Below are 20,622 nucleotides of genomic sequence, written 5' to 3' on the forward strand. Positions count from 1 at the left end.
GGATACATTTTCAGCCTCATAACTATATACATGAAATTATAACCTATAACAACATTACTGTAACAATTACTATAACATCACTATAACGACAATGCTCAGTGTATCATGAGCCTTCCGAAGACACACAACATGACAAACTTTGCATTGGATACTATACAATCATTTTAAAAGGATGAACATGAGGGTGCTGGGTGTTCCCCAGAAGTACAGAGAGTCACTTATCCTTCAATTAACATAACTAAGGCTTGGTGTACACTATACAGTTAGGCTGACGTAAGCTACCTTCTGTCAACCTAGCTGTAGAAGTATCTTCACTTAAATTGACTCCTGATGATATAAGTGACTCTCTACACCCCTTTAGTAACATCACCACCCCTAGTGGGAAGTCAACAAAGTGTCAGTGTAGACACTGCATTGCCTCCATCAACTGTTATTGGCTTTCAGGAGCTGTCCCACAATGCACCACACCGACAATTCAGTCAATACAAATGCTCCCGGTGAGGATGTGCACCGCCAACACAAGTTGCCAAGCGTGTGCACACATAAGTGATTTAATAACTACAGTGGCTGCATGCTGACGTAAGGCAACATAATTTTGTAGTGTAGACATGGCCTAAAGATAAGTTAATTACAAGCCCCCACTTAAGACAAAAGACATTTTGGACTGAGGCTATGTTTATACTAAAACTGCTACAAAGGGACATCTGCAGCGCTGTAGCAGTGCTTCACAGTAGTCATTACTGATGAGAGGGGTTCTCCCAACACTGTAGGTAACACACCTCCTCGAGAGGTGGTAGCTAGGTCAATGGAAGAATTCTATTTTGATGGGAATGTAACCAAATTATTTTTCAGAAAAAAATTAGACATGTGAATGCTTCCTGGAAGGGGCACTAAGGGGCAGAGGAGTGGGGAAAAGGGAGGTGAAGGGTTGGGGGCTGAAGTAAAAAGAGGAGGTTATGGGGGAGGATAAAGCAGGATGTGTGGTATGGGAGGGGAGAGAGGTTGGGAGTTCAAGTGAGGAAGCTGTGGGAGCTGGGGGACTGGAGGGGTGGGACACTGGGAAGGTGGATGTGGGGGTGAGTGTTAGGGGGAGTGGGGGAGAATAGGAGCCGAGACATCAGTGAGACCACATTCTTCCCTCCCATGTACCCATATCTGGGGGGCCCTTGCCCCTCTAGGGGAATCTGAGCAGCTCTCTCTCCCCCTCATGTGATCTAGGGTATGGAGGGGGGGCTTCCTTATCACCGGTTTCTGAGCCCCCTCACTGCCTCCTATGCATGTGTACCTGGGTCTGGTGGGTCCCCAGCCCATCTACAGGGATTGGACACCACCTCCCTCTCTCTCCTCATGTGAGCCAATTCAGGGATTGGCGGGTGTGCCTAATGGGATGGCTTGAGGCTCCCTTCCTGCTGCAGGAGCTGGGGAAGTCCTGCCCATGTGGGTGGGGACCTAGCACTGGTATCTCCTCAAACTCAGAATTACCCCCTCCCCCAGCTTACGTGACCTCTCAATGGGGTATGACGCTGTATCATGAGTCCCTTTGGGGAAGCACAACAGTTCCAGCTCCACAGGACTGCTGAGACCACTCCCTCTGCAGCACAGGTGCTGAAAAATCAAAGAGGCTCTGAGCTGTAAAGGCGGTCCCTTTTCCTTCCTGTCTCTGACTGACCCTATGAGGCTCTAGAGAAGAGGTGGTTGGAGTATCTGAGAGATGCCAGCAGAGACTGGAGAAGAGAAGCAATGTGGAAACTGCCAAACCCCTGCCTCCAATTTGGAAAGACTCCCTAGCTTGTGGGAATAGAGAAGGGTGTTTTTTAAAAGGTCTGTGTGACTTCACTTCATGTTCTCTTCATTCAGCTGCCCACCTCGAGTGCCTGTTTTCTGCCTCACTAAGTCTACTATCAGGTACTCTGCATGGGGCTACACCTTAACTAAGCAGGAATTTAAGCTAACTATGGCTTTGTAAGAGTATCTTGACAGGAGTATATGCCACAGCACCTCCCTGTTGGTTTCCGGGTGAAGTTTAAAATGTTTGCTTTACCTCTCTCTGTGTGCCATATTTCCACAGGTGAGGTCAGCAGAGGTGCTTAAGCTAAAGCTCCACTGGTATACATGAGAAAGGGCTTCTGAGCAAGTGTTCTTTGTGAAGGCCTCACAACTTTGGAATTCACTCTCCCACAGCTTCCATTGCCTTAGGCTATGTCTACACTCTGCACCTTACAAAGGTAGGGCTAGGCTGCTACAGTTGCGCCGTTGTAATGTACACAGTGTAGCCACTCTGTCACAGGAAAAAAACTCTCCAGGCAACAAAATAAAACCACCTCCAATGAGGGTCAGTTGCTTCACCACTGGGAGAGCATCTCCTGCCAACAAAGGGTTGTCCACACCGGTGCTTTTCATCATTAAATTTTTTTTCGTTCAGGGGTGTTTTTTCACACTCCTGAGCAACAAAAGTTTTAACAATGAAACATAGCCTTAGTCTGAAATAGGCCGAATCTGAAAACCTTCAAATCATGCTGTAAACCTTATCTTGCCACCCCGGCAGATAAAAATGGGGAGTTTGGGGACAGAAAAATATAAGAGAGGGGGGAAATAATGCAGAGGGAGGGGGATTTAATCTTCTGAGTTATCTGGTTTGCTGGTGGTGGGTAATTATAAGGGGAGCAGGTAGCAAACTCTCTATGTATGTTGCCTAACACTTTCCAGTACAAAGGATTCTTGTGACCTTTTCTATGAGAAGCTCTCACAGCTCCATTGTTTGCAGCAGGTCTTTGAAAATCGGACCAGGAAAATACCTTTTCTTTGAACCACCAAATTCCATTTAGCTTTTGCTCAATTATAAACTGTTAAATCCGATGAAGTGAGCTGTAGCTCACGAAAGCTTATGCTCAAATAAATTTGTTAGTCTCTAAGGTGCCACAAGTACTCCTTTTCTTTTTGCGAATACAGACTAACACGGCTGCTACTCTGAAACCTGTTAATACACAGGTACCTCTCAGTGGTAATTCTTATTTCGAGGGACATTACCTATTTTAGTCCCCACAATCCATACAAATTTGATGTCTCCTTGATGAAAATCATTGACATTCATAATGAAGAATCAGAGAACTGAAGATGTACAAAGAGAGATTTATACTGAAGGAATGGCTCCCAGAACATTTTAATTTTCCTGCAGGAATGATTTTCTCTCATGTTTGGTTTTTGTCATACCTAGTACCTCAGCTCTTGGCAGGTTCAGAGGCATGCACACAGGCACCAAGGGAACCCGACCCACCTTTGACCCCTCTGATATAGATCTTCTCTCTGGTAAATGGAAGGCGGGTCAGAAAATGGAAGTCACCAGCATACCTGTCACTACTGACTTAATTGGGACATGCCTAGGTTTTGAGAACCTAATCTGGGAAACTTCTGGTCTGATCAGTGTCATGGGACTGTGTGACAGAGATATGTATAGTACAGAAGAAAAGGACCTTGTGAAGAGATCCAAACTTAAATGTCTCCTTTTTGTTACTAAGTCTAAGTCTATCAGTATGAGAAAGCCGAGAAATCAGACTCACCAAGATCTAGATGAATGCCTGGAACAAATGAATTGAGAAAGAACATCAGGATAACAAATCCCAACACAGTCAGGCATTTGATGAGAAGTATTTTGTCTGTTATTCTGTGCTGTAGGTAGGAAAAACATTCAGCAACTATGTTACAGAAGAAACTATTTATTATACTATACACACTTTCAATCAAACATGTATTTGTAAGGCATAAATCTCTTGCTGTAAAGGAAAGGTGATACAGGAAGAGAAAAGTAAAAATCTTAAATTAGGAAAAAGATTCTCTTGGGGGAAAAAAAGAAAATTCTGTAGAAACAATGCTATTTTAGACAACAAAAATCTTTTGACATTAGCTACAACTTCTAAATTAGATACAAATTTGTTTCGTATGCAATTGATAATAAAGGAAGGCAATTTTTAAACATTTTAATCACCATACTATATGTTAGGTAAGTGATTACAATTTAGAAGAGGCAACTGTAGATTTAAGGCCCTTGACACAAATGTGAATAGCAGGAATCTGCAGATCATGACTGCTCAAAATGTTCAGATTTGTTCAGCTATCTGTTTTAACTTTATTGTAATGGGAACAGTAACACTGAAATTCAATTTCTATTATAATCAGGGCTCAATGCAGTCTGTGATTCCATGGCATAGAAATAAATTAATCCCTTGCTATTGAATTCTGCTCCAAAATCTTAGAACCTAATCCACAGGTTCTACTCTTTCCCTTTATTCATCATTCTAGTCTCCATTTTCTACCGAATTCCTGCACTCTCCTTTCCTGACCCCTCTTTTTCCCCCAAGATCCATATTCTTATCACCAGTCCCCATCTTCTTCCCCATTTCTCTCTAGTTTCCTTTTTTAGTCCCAATCTTCTCTATTGTCTTCTGGTTCCTCTTTCTAGTCTCACTTGCTCCACCTAGATTCCACCCCCCCCCGCCCGATTCCTCTGTATAATCCACACCTTCTCCCTATCCTGGTATTCCCCTCCCTAGTCACCATTTTCTTCACACACACACACACACACACACACACACACACACACGGTTAAGACTATTTAAAAATCTGATCACACTTTATACAAGGTTCTTTTAATAAGAGGTTGATTAAACTGTAGCTCTTTGAAACACGAACTGTGTTTGTTCTGTGTTTGTACTGCGCATAGTGCTGCTGGCCCTGGTCCCTAACTGGTGTTCTTAGGTGCTATTGCACCACCAAAAAAAATGAATATAAATATGTTAATGACATAAATATTATGTTATAGATGGTAAAAAGGATATCAGTAGAAGATGTACTCTATAGCTACAAGCCATGATATAAGCAACCTGTTGAACTGTTGGAATCTATAACAATGGATTAGCAATTTATTAAATCATCAATGTATTAACACTTTATAACAGTATAAAGTGTGACCAAAAACCATCATTAAGTAAATTTAAGGTTGCAGGAACATATCGAGCAGTTGGCAGGAGGGAGAGAGGGGAAGTATGTGTGTGTGTGTCTATACATATATATATATATACACACACACACACACACACACACACACACACACACAGAGTACATTATAGTTAAAACAAAAAAAAATAAGAAAGAGGAAATTCAAACTTAAGGTTTCTTTTAAGTTTAACCTGAACATCTGAATGTGCTACCTTAACTCTGTCCCATTCAGAAGCCAGCCCACCAGTTTTTCTTCCCTGCATGGAGAGTATTTGATAGGTGCACTGAATTGGTTTCTGCTTTTTCTACTAGGATATACTTCAGTTCTTCTGAAACTTACTATAACTGCCATTTATTTACCTTTTTTTGGAGCTCCTGAATATTTGTTTCCCAGTTTTTATCTTCTTGTGAAATTTGTCTGAAAGAAAAGGATCCATACCCTTTAGTTATGAAATTAGAATTCTGCCACAATCTTAATATAGTATTGGAATAGGTCCTCTTTATTATAACTAGCTCCCCTCACATTTAGACCATCCTCTTACTTATATAAGCAATGCACTCTATGTATGAAGCCATGGCCTTATTACAACCAATAGCAAAACTCCCATTAACTTCAATGGGGACAAGGATTTCACCTTAAAAACCAAATCCTGCAATGCAGTCCATTAGCATATAGACCTTATGCTTATGAAAAGTCCCACTGATTTCAAAGGACCTCTGCGCCTTTTTAGGTTTGAATTAGCAAACTTCACTGCAGGACTGAGGCCAAAGACTGTAGTTAGTTCCTGCAGCAGCTCTGGAAGTTGACATGCATCATTTTGAGATAAAAACAATGGTCATGTGATAGCATCAACACACACATACACTTACTTTGATAGAGATATATCATTTGCATTTTATAAAGAAGTTTTTAAAATCTGGATTACTTTACTGAGTTATCAATATAGTCAGCTCTTCTAGCATGCCCTGGGGTTCAGGAGCTGTGCTGTTAACAGTAATGGATTACATATTGCTGCATTATGGTGAAGGAATCCTGACTTCCAGCATCAGCCAGGTAGTTTATATGCACACTTCAGAAGTGCTCTCTTTGGTAAATCATTATTTCTTATAATATTTTATTTCCTTTTAAAAAAAAAATTGCCTGATTTTGATCATTTAACATGAACCTGCCGGACTATTCAATATGTACAATGTCAGCATAAACATCATATGATGTAAACAAAAACACTTTAGGTTACTGAAAGAATTTTTTAAAATTCAATTTACATTTCCCTTTTCATGTCCTTTGTTTAATTATCTACATTGCACTCAGCTTGGACAATGAAAATTATAAAGTCAGTTTCACTTTTGTTTAGAGTCAATTTCACTATCAGGTTGTGCTGTACTACTTAGGTTTCAAATTCTAAAGAGCAACTTTTAAATGACTAGCAGTGATTTTCATTGGACTTTAAAAAAAATTGGATTAACATTTTGTTGGACTTAAGTTTTATTAAAGCTCTTCCCACCCTCAGCACAACATTTAAATTGTGAGTCATATTTAAATTGATAGCGCTTTCTTAAAATGTTAATAATAAATAATTTTATACATGAGTGGGATGTCTTCCAAGTCTCATCCTCATTGAAGAGCACTTTAATATTTTATTTTTAAAAATTATTTAGCAGCATGCCACACTGTATGTTCTGAAGGACACTGTTGAATGGAAAAGGGTCACAAACTTACTTTTTATGCTGTCAAATGAAAACTACCTGATGTTTCTAGACCCTGAAGTTCAGGGGCATTTACCATATATTTTGCAGCCTTGAAAAGCCAATTCTGTCTTCTTACATTTATCAAACACCTTTTAGCTACTTACTTGGTCTTTAATCACCATTGGGAAGGGTGCTGGGTAGAAGGGGCAGCACCTCTTCTCCAATGTCCTCATGATGCTCAGAAGGTGGCATGGAATCCAGGTCTGGTCCCAATGGAGAACACACTGATCTTCACTCTCCTAGCTGTGCGTAAGATTACTAAGGTAAAATCCTGGCCTCAGTATCATTGACTTCAGTGGGGCTAGATTTCACTCCAAATCTTACACATAGCTAGCAAAGCATTGATACAACAAACCCTGCAGCCACATGCTAAAAAGAGCAAAGTTTCATAAATTGCCATCCCCAATAAATTGTCCTCCATTCTGCCAGATATGGATTTCACAAGTCCCCCAAAAATCTGTGCCTTGACAAAACTAAATTAAAGCGATGTGAGTTTGTGCAGGCTATACCTATGGAACGTTTTGAGTTTTTTCCTCAGCAAGATCTCCAGAGTCAGAACTTTCTGCATTAAGAGGCATTTCACAGCAGTTTCTTCTCTGCTGGCAGGGTTGATGCGTTGTGCTGTCAGTCTCCAAACATGGATCTCGTGTTTCAGTTCTAAGAAGAAATAGGATTGTTTAGCTTAAAGTGATATAAAATGCATATTAAATCAGACCACCAAAACAAAACAAAAAATGGAAATACACACTGTGTGACTTGCACTCCAAAGTTAAAAACCACTAAAATGGAAGCAGCGCAGAATCTTTAGTGATCTTCAAAACTATTACTGAAAGTTTGCTTTGGTGTGGAGGAAAAAATAATGGTAAATAAAGAGGAAAAACATTTAAAAAAATTTAATTAAACAAACCCCAGATTCGGTTTCCAAAGAACAAATTGTTCCCTCCAATACTAATGAGTGGTTCCCATTGGCTGATGAAAGAACAGGGCATACATATCCAAGGACAAACTCTGGGTCTAAAAATCAAACAATTTGTCCATCTGTTTTTATCTTATACAAAATTAACCGTATCCTATTGTAGTGCTAACAGAGTGCTAGCCACTTTATAGAAATATATGAAGGTAAACAACCCTGGACAAGAAGAATGGACAAATATAAATCAAGGAAGGTGAATGGAGTGTAACGAAAAGCATGAAAATGTACAAGAAGAATTAGCAAAAACAATACTAGCTTAATGATTTGTTGGGATTCTTTTCACTTATTTTATTTTCATATTAAAACATTGTTAATTATATAAAATAAATATTTTAATTATCCAGTGTGGTGGAATTTTAGCATTGCGTTTGAGAACATTGTGTAATGACATTAAACCACTTCCGAGGATGCCAGACTTCCGAGATGCTTGTTCCATAGGCACTGAGACAGTTGGGAATCCTAGGGTTCAAAGTAAGCCACCCAACACATTTCTAAACACAACATCCTTCTCCACACTCAGGCCAAAATAATATTTAATCTGGTGTTCGTCAAAACGTTGCCTTGTCATGTTTTCTAACACAGTTGTGGTTTCCCCCCCCCCCCCAGGAGACACAAGGCCTTGGAGCCTGACATCAAGGTGGAAAACTGTATGCTTCTGCTCAGCTAGAGTGGTAGAATGTTTGCATTAGGAAAGAGCCTTGGATTTCCTAGAAGAATCCTAAGAAAGTATGAGCAGAATCCTTAGATACACAGATAATATCTAATACCACCTAGAAGGAACTTTTTTCCCAAGTTGCCCATTTAAGCAAATTGCCAACGGTTAATTGCTGCCCAATTCCAGATCACTCATATAGCCAGAGAACTTTAGTGTGGGAAGAGAGAGGCATGTGAATCTCTTGGTGCTGCTTATTTATAATTGTTTATTGCTAAATTATGAATAAGCATTTATTTCATTTACTAAGAGTTATCCTTCAGAATGTCCTGAAAATAAATATTTCCTTATATACTGAAGGAGGGGGTAACATTAGTTCTATTTGTTGTTGTTCCGATTACTTTGCTCATATTATTTAGTAACAGTAGCATATCTATTTAAGCCCCCTACCTTTGTGACCAATTATTCGCAGTTATGAGATTATAAATCATGCAGCTATAGGCTTAACAAGGTGTCAAGGTTCCTTCCCCACTCTGAACTCTAGGGTACAGATGTGGGGACCTGCATGAAAACCTCCTAAGCTTACTTTTACCAGCTTCGGTTAAAACTTCAAGGTACAAACTATTTTACCTTTTGCCCTTGGACTTCCACTGCCACCACCAAACGTCCGGGTTTATTTTTTGAGAGAGTTGTTTGGAAATGTCTTTCCCTCCCAAAATCCTCACCAAAACCTTGCATCCCCCTGCCTAGGGAAGGCTTGATAAAAATCCTCATCAATTTGCATAGGTGACCACAGACCCAAGCCCTTGGATCTTAAGAACAATGAAAAAAGCATTCAATTTCTTACAAGAAGAATTTTAATATAAGAAAAGGTAAAAAATCACCTCTGTAAAATCAGGATGGTAAATACCTTACAGGGTAATAAGATTCAAAACACAGAGAATCCCTCTAGGCAAAACCTTAAGTTACAAAAAGACACAAAGACTGGAATATTCATTCTATTCAGCACAGTCTAATTTCTCAGCCATTTAAAGAAATCATAATCTAACACATATCTAGCTAGATTACTTACTAAGTTCTAAGACTCCATTCCTGTTCTGTCCCTGGCAAAAGCTTCACACAGACAGACAGACCCTTTGTTTCTCCCCCCACCCAGCTTTGAAAGTATCTTGTCTCCTCATTGGTCATTGTGGTCAGGTGCCAGCGAGGTTATCCTAGCTTCTTAACCCTTTACAGGTGAAAGGATTTTGCCACTGGCCAGGACGGATTTTAAAGGTGTTTACCCTTCCCTTTATATTTATGACACGCCCCCCAAGTCACAGCTAGGGTGAAACGCTGGCTGGAATTTCTTCCTGGAGCTCTAGGAAAAAACAGAGTTAATAAGACACATGCACCTCTAAATATACTACCAAGTATATAAAGACTAACAATATTTTCCACATCTCAAGGACAATTTTAACCAGTTGATTCTGGGAAACTTTCACTGGAGAGTGCATCAGCCACTTTGTTAGAAGCTCCTGAGATGTGTTGGATGTTGAAATCAAAATCTTGGAGAGCTAAACCCCACCGAATAAGTTTTTTGTTATTTCCCTTGGCGATATGAAGCCACTGTAACAGAGCATGGTCGGTTTGCAGGTGGAAACGCCATCCCCAAACATATGCGCATAGCTTTTCCAGAGCGTAGACAATGGCGTAACATTTTTTTTCACTGACTGACCAGTTGCTTTCCCACTCAGACAGCTTTTTGCTGAGGAACACTACAGGGTGGAATTCTTGATCCGGTCCTTCCTGCAGTAAAACTGCTCCCACACCACGCTCGGACGCATCTGTGGTTACTAGGAACAGTTTGTTAAAGTCTGAGGCCCTTAGTACAGGGTCAGACATGAGTGTCGCTTTAAGCTGGTTAAAGGCCTTCTGACACTCTTCGGTCCACTGAACGGCATTTAGCTGTTTCTTTTTGGTTAGGTCTGTCAGTGGGGCGGCGATTTGGCTGTATTGCGATACAAATCGTCTGTAATAACCGGCCAAGCTAAGAAGGATTGAACCTGTTTCTTTGACTTTGGGACAGGCCACTTTTGGATAGCATCCACTTTGGCCTGTAGGGGGTTGATAGTTCCTTGACCCACCTGATGTCCAAGATAAGTCACTCTGTTTAGGCCTATTTGACACTTCTTAGCCTTAACAGTTAGTCCTGCATCCCTTATGCACTCAAAGACTTTTTGTAGATGTTCCAAGTGTTCTGCCCAGGAATCCGAAAATATGGCCACATCATCAAGGTAGGCGACTGCATATTCTCCTAATCCCGCTAGGAGTCCATCTACAAGTCTTTGGTATGTGGCGGGTGCATTCCGCAGCCCGAAAGGGAGTACGTTAAATTCATACAGCCCGACATGTGTGGTGAAGGCTGACCTTTCCTTGGCGGATTCATCTAGCGGTACCTGCCAGTACCCCTTGGTTAAGTCCAAGGTAGAGATGAACTGTGCCCGTCCCAGTTTCTCTAGTAGTTCATCTGTGTGTGGCATTGGACAGTTGTCTGGGCAAGTTACAGCATTTAGCTTAAGGTAGTCCACGCAAAAATGTATCTCCCCATCTGTTCAATCACATCTATTCAGCCCCCAGGGGCCAGTCATCCTACTATGGTTATTGTTACTGGAAGATGGTTAAATCTTTTATCAAATTTCCTTCAGCCAAAGTAAAAAGTTGTTCCCTAGTAGCTTTTTCATTGCATGAAATTCTGTCTTTGCTTTTTATAAGACACCTATCATCATCATCATCATATTGATGTACTAAACAGAATTGAAGAGCAGAAATCTTAAGTCAAAAACTTGTTTTCCTTTCTCGTCTTTCCTCGGCAAGATAATGTGACTTATACTATATGTTACTATTCTGTCTGTGAAGTGCTGTGTGCAAAATACCCATTGTAATGTGCAACAAAGTTTCAAAATAAAGAGACATAAAAGTCACTTATGCAGGAAAATGAAAATGTTGTAGAATGTACTTCTTTAATGTAATTAACTCTCTAGATAACCTCCATTCCAAATTGTGGAAGAAAACAGTCTTCACGCTGAGTTTGTCAGCAACAAGTCAGAAACAATTTATTCATGCAATTGCAGGGAAGACAGCAATTGGATAGAGTATCTGTCCTTAGGCAAATCTTCGAAGTACAAACAATATAAAGTAATAGTTATACCCTTTCATTACATATAGCTGTGTCTTGTTTATACATTTTTCTTCCCATTATCTTAGTCAACATTGCATTCCATTCTTATCTTAAAGCAAGGTCTTCCCATCCACCTCGCACAAACCCCACTTCTACCAATCTCGCGTTATTAGGGTTAAGGTTGGCCTGTTTCTTGCTCTGTTTCTTAACCAAACTAAAACAACTACACACAAATCCTCTTTTCCCATTCACACTTCCACAATCCCCCCTTTTGTGCTTCCAGCACAACTATCCTTCTTAAACCTCCATTTTCATCAAACCTTGTATTTCTGACTCCAAACCAAATGGATTAGCCCCATAAACTTTGGTTGGATGTAATGATAATGCATGGTTAGTATGGACATAAAAGATATTTTTGTTATTACATTTTTTTACAGCAACAACAACATATTTCTAATCTACACAAAAGCAATAAAAGCATTGACATCCCCATTGTAATAATATGATGAGGTTGTTTTGTAATCTTAGTTACATAACACAATACATCATAATTAGTACATAAATTAGACACTCTATAGACTGTATGGAAAGCATATTTTTTAATTTGATATATATTTTGAAGCACATGGATTTGACCTTGCAATTCAGAGATTTTCTGAACCTCTGGTAGGAGGGAGAGTAGATTTTGGAATTGGTCGGGTATTAAGGTGGTCCAATTAAAAGGTACTTGAAACTAAGGTCTAATTGTTGGACTCTTTCCGCTTAGGGTTAGTTTCAACAATAAACATGTGTGGAATTTAGTTAATTTGGGGATTTAAATTAGTGTGGTCATTTAGAACGAGGGACATTTGAGTAGTGCGAGTTTATCTTTTTCTTCTCACCATCTACAGAATCCACTAGCTCATTACTACTTGCCTCAAGTAGGAAAGGTTGAATATTTTCCACCAAATAGGGTTTTTGATTCATTTAAACAATTTTAAACTAAGCACTTAAACTGCTTTTAAGTTAAAAAAAAACATATCCCAAAACTAAAAAAATTCAATTAAAAAATGCCAGCAACATGCCTCATGGGAGTTACCTCATTGTGCATTGTGGGCAGGGACTCCCATGATGCATTGCAGTGGTTCAGTAGGAGAGGAGACTGTGGTGCATCAGATGGGATGTAGCACAGTCAGACAGCCTAGCCCATAGAGGAGAATGAGAGGCATGCAACTCCCATGAGGCACTGCAGTAGCATTTCTAGGGAGGTTAATGAGGAAGATTGGCCAAATGTTTTTAATTTTTAGAAAATTTCCACTGAAAAATATATTTTCCATCCAGTTCTAGTCTCAAGTAGATGATTCATCAAATATATGGTGTCCATAGGCCCAATCTGTGCTAGTTCCTTCATTCACTTTAAATCCTCCCTTCATTCAACACATTGAACACTGAAAAACAAGAAAAATGTGCAAGTGAAATCCTGGTCCCACTGAGGTTTGTCATTGACATCAGTGGGGCCAGGATTTCACCCCACATTTTAAAAAAGTTGTATTTAGTTTAAAAAACTGCAAATGTGTGTTCTCTTCCTGAGATCCTGTTACTCACATTCAGAACGATTCCCTCTTTCAGCATACCATTCACTCCTCCACTAACAATAGCAATATCAAAGAACACCATCTGCAAACTCAATGTAATTAATTCTCAAAATCCTAAGTGACCAGCTCTGTTGAATACACTCAGGAAAGTATGACGATCCATGATGAGATGATAACTGTTAATTTATGGTAATTTTTAACCTGCAAGTGCACTACACTTCTAGAAGCCTAGGTGGATGAGGTAATATCTTTCACTGGACCAACTTCTCTTGGTGAAAGACAGTCAAGACAGTCAGCAGTGATGGGCTGTGGCTAATAAAGTGCAAATCATATTTCTAGGAGTACAATTTTCTCCTCAAAGTATTGCAGTCTAATTTTTTTCACTAAAATATATTTTTCCTAGCTAAGATTTTATAGCAAAGGTAATTTTATCAATATATTCATTGAACAAGAAAAAAACAGCACCATTGAGTTGTATAGCTTCACATAACACTTACAACTTTTATAGGCCTTAGTTCTTAGATGTGCTTTACAATTAACTAATTTGTCCTTGTGAAGTAGATAAATAAGCATTATCCCCATTTTACATATGAGGAAACTGAGGCAAAGAAGTGCTGCTCAAGGTCTCATTGGGAATCAGTGTCAGCTGGGATTAAAACTCAGAAGTTCCTGGCTCTCACCAAGGTATTCTAAGTACCAGACCAAGCTTCCCAACAATACCAAATAAGTTTAAGGTCCTGATCTTGCAATCAATCATTTATGATTATGCTTATCTTTATTCACATGACTAGCCCCTATTGAACTCCTGCAACCCTGAGCATCCGGATACTCATATCCTACATATTATTGTAATAATCTTTGTACAAAACATGCCTTGTGAGGTATCATTTGAAACTAATCATTTAATGATCATTAACATTCTTGCATAATGTAAGTCCATGGTGGGTATTAAGAGTTATGGATATATGCTAGAATTCTGACTAAAGTGTGTTTAAACCAGGCATGTCAAGGGAAGTTCATAAACGTTGATCCATGCCTCCATCTGGGAACTGAATATTGGTGAGAAACCTCCTTAGGCAAATATCTTTCACTTAGGAAGACAAGAGAAAACAGCACTTTGTGCTTCTGTGGAAGGTTCTGACTGAAAGTCATTCATGGCTGGGAAGAAGATTGGTGAGAGAAACTATCATGAACAAAGCCTGTATCTTGCTAGATTATGTTTTCAATTTAAGCAGAGCATAGCATCCAGCAGTACAGATGGTCAGGATTTTTTTTTCCTATCATGAACAATATCATTAGAATGTGGGGGTTTTCGCCTGCAAGATCCACAATTGCTAGCTGGGTGAGGGGTTTCAGTAAAACACTGGCAGCCTGCTATGGCATTTTACATGAAAGAATAAAGTTTAAGACACCTATAACAGACAACAAAGTTTGCTAAACGTATAGCAGTAAAAATGGAGGAAATTAAACACAGTTCTGTATTTTACATAACATTCAAACATAGCTGAGAGATATACAGTAAACTAAAATGGACTAATTATACTTAAACCACAAGGCAAGATGTTAATGTCTCTGAAACAGGAATTCAGTATAATGACAACTTCAGTGACCCATTAAAAATCTCAGTCAAGATTGGTTATTAATTAGCACACAGTTATCATAACTATACATTTTGTTAGAAAAAGAGCAGTCTTGTGGTTAAGACACTGAACATCAAGTCGGAAGATGTTGGTTCAGTTCCCAGTTCTGCCACAAACTTTCTATATGACCTCAGGCAAGTATTTCAATGGCTAACTCCCACTGAAGTCAATAGGAGAAGAATGCCTAAATCCCTCTGAAAAGCTGGGCCATATTCTTCATTTTTCCATTGTTTACAGGTGGGAATAATAATTGCTTCTTTATCCCTTGCTTATTTAGATTATATGCTGTTTTGGGAAGTGACGTAGGATATGTATGTTCAGCACCTAATCCAGTAGGGCTCCCACTTCTGTTAGAGACTCTAGACACTACCCTAATAGAAGCTTTATTATTACTAATACATTTTGACTACTTCTTTTGCTAATTATCACTTTCCTAACATTATTACTATTACTTTATCAACTTCAGAAGCAGAGAAAGATCCAAAACAAATTGCCACCATTCCCTCAACTAAACTCCCAGTGATCTATTTTGGTTTCAGAGAAAATTAGATCTGCTTTGAAATCTATCAAAGTAATTCCACTATACTCACAATCAAGAGACTTAACTCAGATTATCTTCAAAATCAAGTTAATTATTTTTTTAATTACAGTACAAATGGGTATTTTGGCAACGGTCATGAGAAAAAGAAATTGCTGTGCAATTCATTATCTCTTTTCATCACTGGATATATAATTTCCTGCAGTAACATTTTTTAATTTAATAAATAACTACTAAGGTCTGTGATGGGGTGTCCACCACACAGGACTGGAAGGGGTGAAGGTGGCCAGGTAGGCCTATTAATGCCATAGACTGCACCTGGAGGGAGAGCCAGGGAGCAGGGAATGGATTGCAAGCTGGTTCAGCTGGGTAGAAACAGGTGGGGCCTATAAAGCCAGGAAGCTGGCAACAGACAGGGGCTGCCATTGGGAAAGGGCAGTCACTCTCTGGGAAGAGGAAGGAGGGTTTGGAGCTGGTACACCCAGAGCAAGGAGGGAAACAAGGAGTTGTAGGAAGCTATAGGAATCAAGGAAGGAGCAGTGATGGCTGGGAGAGGAAAGCCAAGAACTTGTGTAGGGTCCCTGGACTGGAACGCAGAGAAGTTGGCAGGCCCGGGTTCCCCTACCAGCCACCGAGGGCATGGCATAGACTGGTGGGGTAGTGAACAGGAAGGCTGCCTGCCCAACAGAAAATTGAAGGTCTGTATCCTGAAGAGGAGGAGGAATGCTGAGTGACCTGGCTGGAAGGCAGAGTCATGAAGGGGACGCTGGGGTTCCAGGGAATGAGAGAGGGGCTATAGACCACAGTGAAAGATGAGGGGACAGCATACAGCCACAGGAAGGGGCATCACCTTGAGAGCTAATCCCCACAGTGACCAGAAGGAGGCACCAGACAAAGTGAGTGGTGTGTCCCATCAAAAGGTCATATTAATACAAGCAAAGAATGCAACAAACTATCTAAACCTGACAAAGCCAAAGTTTTATTAAGAAATGAAGAATCATGAAGAAAGTGCAGCTTCAAAATGACTTCAGCTATAACCCAACAGATAAGTATTTCATCCAATGCTTTTAATCTAGCAACCTAATAATGAAGGCACTGAAGATACAGAGTATGTTATAGCAATCAATTTAAGATATAATGGTAAATCATTAAATTCAGCTATATTTTGTTAAATAAAGTAGGCAAGGATAAATCAAAATCAGAAGAGATCATTGTTAAATAGAAGAATTGCCGGAGTGAAAACTCATTATAGCAATGGTATACTCCGTAGTTTTAAAATCTAGATAACTATTCAATCTGAACTGCTGTCTAAAAACTGAGAGACTAGGTAAGTGAGGTATTATTTTTTATTGGACCAACTTCACAGTCAGAAGTTCTCAGAATGACTGCAAACCTCAGAGCAATCAGAATAAAATGCAAACTCTGATTCTCTGACCTAGACTTCTGTGATGTTCTGCTGGGGTTCCCAGAATTGTGAGTTACTGTGTCACCCCTCTCAGCTTCAGCAAGTGAGAGTTTTGCTCCTGATAAACTGAGACACAGCTCCTTGACAAACCAGCTTGTCTGCCTTGCCAGCAAACTCTTCAGGACTCTGCCAGTCCAAACCTTGCCTTCCAGGTAACAAACAGTGAACACCAACTCCCAAGGTATCTCTCTGCAGTGTCCTGTCCTCTAACTGAACATTTACAGAAGTTACGTTTGTTGCTCCTTTAAATAGGCAATTCACTGCAGCCCATTAATTTAACTGAGGTTTGACAAATTATTTGTCAAATCACAGCACTGAATTGGTTTATAATAAAAGTAAAACAAGTTTAACAAAAAGGCATAGGATTAAGTGATACCAAGTATAAGGAATAAAGATAGAAAAGGTTACAAGCAAACAAGTAAAAACATGCTTCTAAAACTAAAACTTAACTTCAGCAAGTTACAATCTTTGCTGAAGCAGGTTTCTCATCTAAACTCAGTTCCCAGAGATTTCAACTCCCTTTGTTGAAGAATCCAACATTCTGTGATTTCAACAGCTCTGGCCCCTTAATCCTCCCAAGTGATGGATACCAAAATGGCTCTCTGCTTCTGTTTGTATCTCCCAGAGTTCAGTAACCCTGTTACAAGAGGCAGGCAGGCTTCCTGTTGTTCCTCCCTTCTTGTTGACTTCCCATTGCCCGGCTGTTCATATGTAAATGAGGCTTACACTGTTTTGATTTTATAATCCTTAATTTACATTGTAGATCCATAGGTAGAGCTACCATCCCTACTGCCTGGGAGTAAAGGTCTTTCTCCCTGTGTTTGGTCACAGACTTTAAAGCACAATATCAGTCAGTATCTATAATTCTTCATGTAGTGTTAATACATATATTTCACAATGATATTAATTAACAATATGTCACAGGCCTTCATAAAAGACCTTACTCAATACACTTTTATAATGCAGTAATATTGTATACAAGCGGTTGATTCAATTGCTTATCATTTGAGGTTCCTAACCCCATTTTTATAGACAGTAACCCTTTGACATGCCTCTTAGCTTTGTTTACCCAATATGTAAATATACATTCATTGTTTCTGCCTTACAACCTGGCTGGGGAGACAAGCAAATGCACCTTGCTTTGTCTAAGGCAGACTGGGCTTACGCATTGCTTGTCACACATTTTAAGAACATAATTCTAACTTATATCCATAACTTTGTACATACCCCATACCCACATCATGCAAAAATAGTAATGATCAATGAGCTATTTGTTTCCCAATGAACATTATATGCCACCTTTTGGTATATATCATGAAAACAGTGTGTTAGGTGTAGTAAGTATGTCGGGTTTGACAATAATTATTGACATAAAGTAAGGAACCACTAATGGGCTTCTGTGTCAATCTTCCCACAATATCAGCACAGAAAGTTAAATCAAGTCCAGGCCCTGCTGACTGACAAATATCTCTTCATTCATTTTGGGATACACTCAGTAATCAGGGTTATTAATGCCATAAGAACAAGAGATAGGTATATAAAAGCAATCACCTCTTGATGTTTTCATCTCTCAACTAGGATTTTGTTTCTGTAGGTTCCCCCTCTGGGAAAGGAATATGATAAAAGTGTAAAATCTTGCTCTATAGCTACATAAAGATATTGCGGTATACTTCTGCATCTGCATAAAGGTGGCTCCTGATCACAATGCACAATGCACCATTAGTTCTCCTAACTAGAAACCTTTCAATTTAAATAAAATTTTCAAAAATCAGAGGCAAATTACATTACTACAAATTAGTACACAATATTAGGATACAATTTTGTTATCAGAAAACTGGAGAATACTTGATCTTTTTTCTCTCCCCAAGGGATTCTCACAACTTTAAAGTAGCAGTAAGAAAGCATTCAAGAATTTCAAACAGAGAATAAACAATCTCAGGTCTATTTAATGTAAATTACTATATTTTTATCCATGATTATAATAAAATTAGGTGTTAAAGACTTGAAGAAAAACAGAGCTTTTCTGCCATTTTTGAAAACATGAAAATATGTCCATGATGGAACTTGGAGCTTGATATAAAAAGGAATATACAAGACTTAAGGAACCAAAATATTATCTGTTTCCTAAAAAAGTTAAAGGATTACAATTGGTTAAAAGACACACTGCAGTATATGCCAGAAATAAATGAACTTCTCATATCTCAGGACATTCTCAACACTACAGCAAGTATTGACAACAACCTTTAGTATAACAAACTAAGTAATTCAGTTGGAAAATTAAAATGGTTTAGCAATGCTAATACAAGTTTGGAGCAGAATGTTTAATATGCCTAGTAATATTCCTTTCATTAACCATTATTCTTTGCATAATCTTTCATGCTAAATGATTTCACTGGACATCTTGGATTTCTTAGCACACTACTTGTCTTTTGGATCCCTCACCCATACCACCATCCAGCTGAGGACATTCAACAACTTAGGGATAAATTTACAAAGGTATTTAAGTGCCTCAACATGCAGAGAGCTGCCTAGCGGGATTTTCAAAAGCACCTAAGCAGGTTAGTTGTCTATTGTAGGGCTCCTACTTGACTTAGGCCCTTTTGAAAAATCTCACTAGCCATCTCTCTGCATCTTTCAGTGCCTAAATGCGTTTGTAACTCTGGGCTTAAGTATACGTTCCCATGTGACACAAGGGGAGCCCTTCTGCTCTCTGGAACCTAGTTAAGGAAGAAGTCTCGTGGCTGCAAGACAGGGGGAGTTCATGGTAGCTTGGCTCCATTACAGCCACACTTCAAGGCAGATGGAAATGAGATAGGGCAGTGGTTCTCAACCAGGTGTCTGGGGCCCCCTAAAGGGCCTTGAGCAGGTTTCAGGGGGCCTCCAAGCAGGGCCAGAATTAGACTCACTTGGGCCAGGGCAGAAAGCTGAAGTCCCACTGCATGGGGCTGAAGCCCAGGTCCCTGAGCCTCACCACCCGGGACTGATGCTGAAGCCTGAGCAATGTAGCTTCATGGGGGCTCCTGTGGCATGGGCCCCCCAAGCAATTGCCCTGCTTGCTAGCCCATAACACCGGCCCTGGCTTTTATATGCAGAAAACCAATTATTGTGGCACAAGTGGGGTGTGGAGTTTTTATAGCATGTTGAGGGGGGCCTGAGAAAGAAAAGGGTTGAGAACCTTTGAGATAGGGGATTCCAGAGCTGGTAGGGAGTCACAGGAACAAAGACCCCAGGATCAAAACACCCTGCCTTTTAAAAGGAGGGAAGATAACCCACTCTCTATTATGGGGAAACTCCATGAATTTAACATTGCATAACTGTCTCCCCTGCCACACCCTGGTAATGAACAAATGTGGTCAGATTAACATGAGCAAGGATGAGGAACTGAATCCTCAGAAGTAATCAATAACAGCATCCATCCTGCTCAGGGTGTTTGGCCAATGAATCCTTACAGGTGGTATGCCCACAGAGCATGCCGCCACCTTGGCCATGGAGAAAGGATACAGAAACTTGGTCCTGCGGCATTCAGGAAGATGTGAAATCCCCCTACATGGCCTTTCCATTCTCAGCAAAGTCACTGTGTTCCAGACCTTACCTACCTATGGAAACTAGTCAAGGACTTCCACATACACCCTGACTAAATTGACCTTCAAGATTGGTTCTCCCCTTGTAAGGTAACTCTCTTTATGTGCCAATATATATTTATGCCTGTTTCTGTCATTTTCACTCCATGCATCTGAAGAAATGGGTTTTTTACCCATGAAAGCTTATGCCCTAATAAATCTGTTAGTCTTTAAGGTTCCAGTGGACTCCTCATTGTTTTTGTGGATACAGACTAATATGACTACCCCCTGATACTTGGTACCCTTAATTTTTATATTC

General features: G+C 39.7%; 1 protein-coding gene across 1 annotated transcript in view; it reads right to left on the bottom strand.

Annotated features, from left to right (window-relative positions):
- OCA2 (OCA2 melanosomal transmembrane protein) overlaps nt 1-20,622 on the bottom strand; it is a 275,411-nt gene that overhangs the window by 127,212 nt on the left and 127,577 nt on the right. The window contains exons 15-17 of the mRNA XM_043492950.1: nt 7,251-7,398; nt 5,353-5,410; nt 3,558-3,666 (exon numbers count right to left, since the gene is read on the bottom strand). Coding sequence (XP_043348885.1) covers nt 3,558-3,666; nt 5,353-5,410; nt 7,251-7,398 — 315 coding nt within the window. The remainder of the gene's footprint in view (nt 1-3,557; nt 3,667-5,352; nt 5,411-7,250; nt 7,399-20,622) is intronic.

The sequence above is a fragment of the Dermochelys coriacea genome, chromosome 1 (assembly GCF_009764565.3).
Source record: "Dermochelys coriacea isolate rDerCor1 chromosome 1, rDerCor1.pri.v4, whole genome shotgun sequence".
Classification (NCBI taxonomy): Eukaryota; Metazoa; Chordata; order Testudines; family Dermochelyidae; genus Dermochelys; species Dermochelys coriacea.